Source organism: Lactuca sativa, chromosome 7 (assembly GCF_002870075.4).
Source record: "Lactuca sativa cultivar Salinas chromosome 7, Lsat_Salinas_v11, whole genome shotgun sequence".
Lineage (NCBI taxonomy): Eukaryota > Viridiplantae > Streptophyta > Magnoliopsida > Asterales > Asteraceae > Lactuca > Lactuca sativa.
The window spans coordinates 151,753,210-151,757,156 of record NC_056629.2 but is presented as its reverse complement, the minus strand read 5'-3'; the positions used below and the strand labels follow the sequence as shown (position 1 = coordinate 151,757,156).

The following is a 3,947-nucleotide window of genomic DNA, read 5'->3' as shown; positions in this document are numbered from 1 at the left end:
TCGAAACACTAAATGGGTTGAAAGTGCTTGACCCTAACCCGACCATTTAATTAACGTGTCGTGTCGTGTCAACCCGTTTATTTTCGTGTCGAGTTTCGGGTTAGGGCTATAGCTCGAAATATGTTGTGTCATGTGAGGTTAAAAGATTGAGCATGTTAAAAGAGTAGGAGTTAGGTAGGCAAAAAGGAAAAACTAATACTTTGGAGGCAGAATAGTTGAAGTCATAGCAAGTTCAGATGACAAAATTAAAAGAGTGGGAGTTGGGGAGGCGGATGACAAAGGTCATGAGAATGCGGGAGTGGTGAAAGAGACTGGGTAGTTCGGAAGAGAATGAAAAATTGAAATGAAGTCTTCATCTAGATGACTAAGTCATTTCAACATTACAAAACAATTTAATTTGAAGGCTTTCTTTTACTTATGGTTTTGATTTTGTATCTCTCTAGTTTATTTAAATAATTCAAAATAGTTGCATATAAATAAACGGGTCATTTTCGAGTCATATTCGAGTTAAAATTGTCAACCCTAACCTTACCCATTTAACTTTCGTGTCGTGTCGTGTCAACCCGTTTATTTAAACGGGTTGAAATATCTTACCCAAACCCGTTTATTTCGTGTCGGGTTCGTGTCGGGTTTCGTGTCGTGTCAATTTTTGCCACCTCTAGGGGCCATGGCCTCCCCTAGCCTCTTAGTAGTTTCGCCACTGATTCAAAGACCAAAAATGTAAATTTCTCAAATATTGATAAAAATATGACAAGATGCATGGACGATCGTTTAGACATTATTTGTATTTGAGGTACCAAGTGTGGGTAGATAATATCAATTCGTTAATGCATGTGTCATTATACTAAACTTTTAGTTTCAATATTTTGTGATATTTTCTGGAAAATTCTTGAATAAGGTCTCGTGTAAGAGTATATGATCAGTATGTTGTTATGGTATTTTTGGACTCGTTTCCTCTAGATATTTGCTAAATACATAATTACAAAATATGACAGAGAAGAAGATGAACACAAGCAATCAAAAGACAAACAATGTTTCAGTATCACTTTAATTCTTTATTACACCAAAAAGATGTATATATATTTATTCATATGTTATATATCTCTATATATAACCAGCAACACAACTCAAGTTCACTAGTAAGGAGATTGGCCATTGATGTTTCCACTAGAATAATAGCTGCAAATAACGAACCACCAACTATTATTTGTACACTGAACCCTAGCACATCCAAGTTGATTAGAATTACTCCACACTACTTGAGTATAGTGTCCACAAACGTGTCCACCAGCACAAGTATTTGTGGCATAATCATAATAAGCCTTCTGAGCTACCCATAAATTCACTGCTGCAGTGCCTGAGAAGGTACCACTACCTTTAGCAAGGTTCTCACCATAAGGTCCACCAGAATTGACAAGATTGCAGTCGGCTTTCCTCTGGTTAGCATAGTTTTGAGCATAGGCAGCCACAGTGGCATTCCATACAATGTTTGCGACACCCACTTCGGCACGAGCTGCATTGTGAGTATCTAAGTAATCTTGTTGGGAGTTTTGGGCATTGATGGTGTGAAGAATTGCTAAGGTAAAGAAACAAACAAGTGTAAATGAGAGTTTAAATGACACCATTGCTATAGTTACTTTGTTGGATAATTGATGTTCGATGATGGAGATACATGATTTACAAATGGCCGGTATTTATAGGATGTTATGTGATATTGGATGTTCATTTGGTATGCATGTGCAAAGGTGAATAACGTACGCATGCAATTTAAGCAAAGTCGCCAAAACTTCCCCATCGGACACAAAGGCCTTTGATTTAAATCTTGAAATTACCCAAGTGGCTATTGTCATAATGATAATCACAAATTACGCCCCCATTTGGGCTTACACCATCCAATTCTACCCAGTAAAAATAAAACAAGTCGCAAGTATGTTTACATTTGACTGAATGCTTTTAGGAATCGTAACATAACATATCGTATATTAAATATTAAATATTGCATTTGTTTTGTAAAGAACCCAAGTGGCGTTAATGTCTTAATGATAATCACTAATTAATCCCTCATTTGGGCTTACACAATCCAATTATACCCAGTAAAATAAACAAGTCGCAAGTATATTTAGATTTGACTGAAAGCTTTTAGTTATCGTAACATAACATATCGTATTTAATACATTGCATTTGTTTTGTATTAAGATTGGAAACAACCCAAGTGGCGTTAATGTCTTAATGTTAATCACAAATTAAGCCCCCATTTGGGCTTACACTATCCATTTATACCCAGTAAAAATTAAACAAGTCGCAATCGCAAGTATATTTAGATCTGACTGAAAGCTTTTAGGTATCGTAACATAATATATCGGATATAATACATTGCATTTATTTTGTATTAACATTTGAAACAACCCAAGTTGCGTTAATGATTTAATGATAATCATAACTATTGCCCCAATTTGGGCTTACACCATCGGATTGTATCCAATGTTTTAAAAACCGGTTTGAACCGGCCGGTCGAAACGGTTGGACCGGAGACCAAAGAATGAAGTGGTTCAGCTTGCACTGTTATATTTTTATTTCCGAAAAGAAATTAACCGGTCGGTTTTTACAAATATATGGTTGAACTGATTAAAGTAAACGCATGAACCGGTTAAATTAAATATACATAGAAATGAATAATTTTCATAAAAAACGTTTGTTTTTTTTCCAAATATGTTTTGATTTTGTTTGAATAAAAACACGTGGTAAGCGTTATCAAGTTTTTTAATGTGTTTGTATTTATCTAAACTATATTTTATTTCCGTATTATACTTTATTTTATTTTTAATGTATGGGGATTGATGTAAAACTTATGTTTATATGTATTTAATGTATTTTGATTGATTTTAAACATGCATTTATGGATATTTTTAATTTTTAAATTTGTGGATGTCTATATGTATGTAGGAAAATTTACAAAAAAAAGGTGAAAATTATAGAAACCGATTGAGCCGACCGTTGAATCAGTTGAACCCGGAACCGATCACCATATCGGTTCAATTAAAAAACCAGTTTTTAAAATATTGATTATACCCCGTAAAACATAAACATGTTTCAATTACATTTAGATTTGAGTGGAAGGTTTTAGGTATCGTAACATAACATATCGTATATAAAATAATTGTATTTGTTTCGTATTTAGATTTGAAATAACCCAAGTGGCCTTACATCCTTTTAAGAAATTGTAAATTTTAAAAAAATTAATATATTGTTTAACCACGACATCTCATCGCCATTGGTCTACCTATAGCCACGACATGTTGTCGTATAGTTAAACCGATAGGCACGACATGTCATTGCCATTGTCGTACAAAATTATATTTCCCTCTTTTTTGTTTATTTTTTCAGTTTCTTCATTTCAACTCATATAACACATTTCAGATAACGTTTTAGAAACATAAATATATTTTAGGAAATTGGTTAAAAGTTTCGTATAATTAACCATCACGTGCATCACTTTCATGATTTCCATCATCTGCATCTTTGACTTAATAGTTTGAAATTTGTAATTATGAGGGAACAAAATGAAAGTGAAACGATGCGACTTGGGAGTTAGGGTTTTGAGAAAATATCATTTGTTGTATTTGTTAGGTAAATTGTTGACCCAACTGTTAAGTCAACTATTGATCAAGGGAAATTAAGTTTCCAATAATTTTTAAAGTATTGGTGCGTAATAAGGTGATTCATTTTACACTTTCCTGCCACACCCTGTGTACCACACCCTGTGGGAAGTGCGGCAAGAGTCACGAGGGGTCATGCAGGGCTGGAGTATGCTACAAGTGCGGGAAGGAGGGACATATCGCAAGGGATTGCCCCAAGGGATTTTCGGTTTGCTTTCATTGCAACCAGATCGGCCATCGGAAGTCCGAGTGCCCTCAGCTACTTCAGGGGTCAGCGCAGGGATCTGCGCC

General features: G+C 34.8%; 1 protein-coding gene across 1 annotated transcript; it reads right to left on the bottom strand.

The window, feature by feature from the left end:
* Nucleotides 1–958: 958 nt before the first annotated feature.
* Nucleotides 959–1,646, bottom strand: LOC111904257 (pathogenesis-related leaf protein 4). Its single transcript, XM_023900034.3, has one exon. It carries the CDS (start codon nucleotides 1,623–1,625, stop codon nucleotides 1,137–1,139), a length of 489 nt encoding a protein of 162 aa, XP_023755802.1. The 5' UTR covers nucleotides 1,626–1,646; the 3' UTR covers nucleotides 959–1,136.
* Between the last annotated feature and the right edge of the window lie 2,301 nt (nucleotides 1,647–3,947).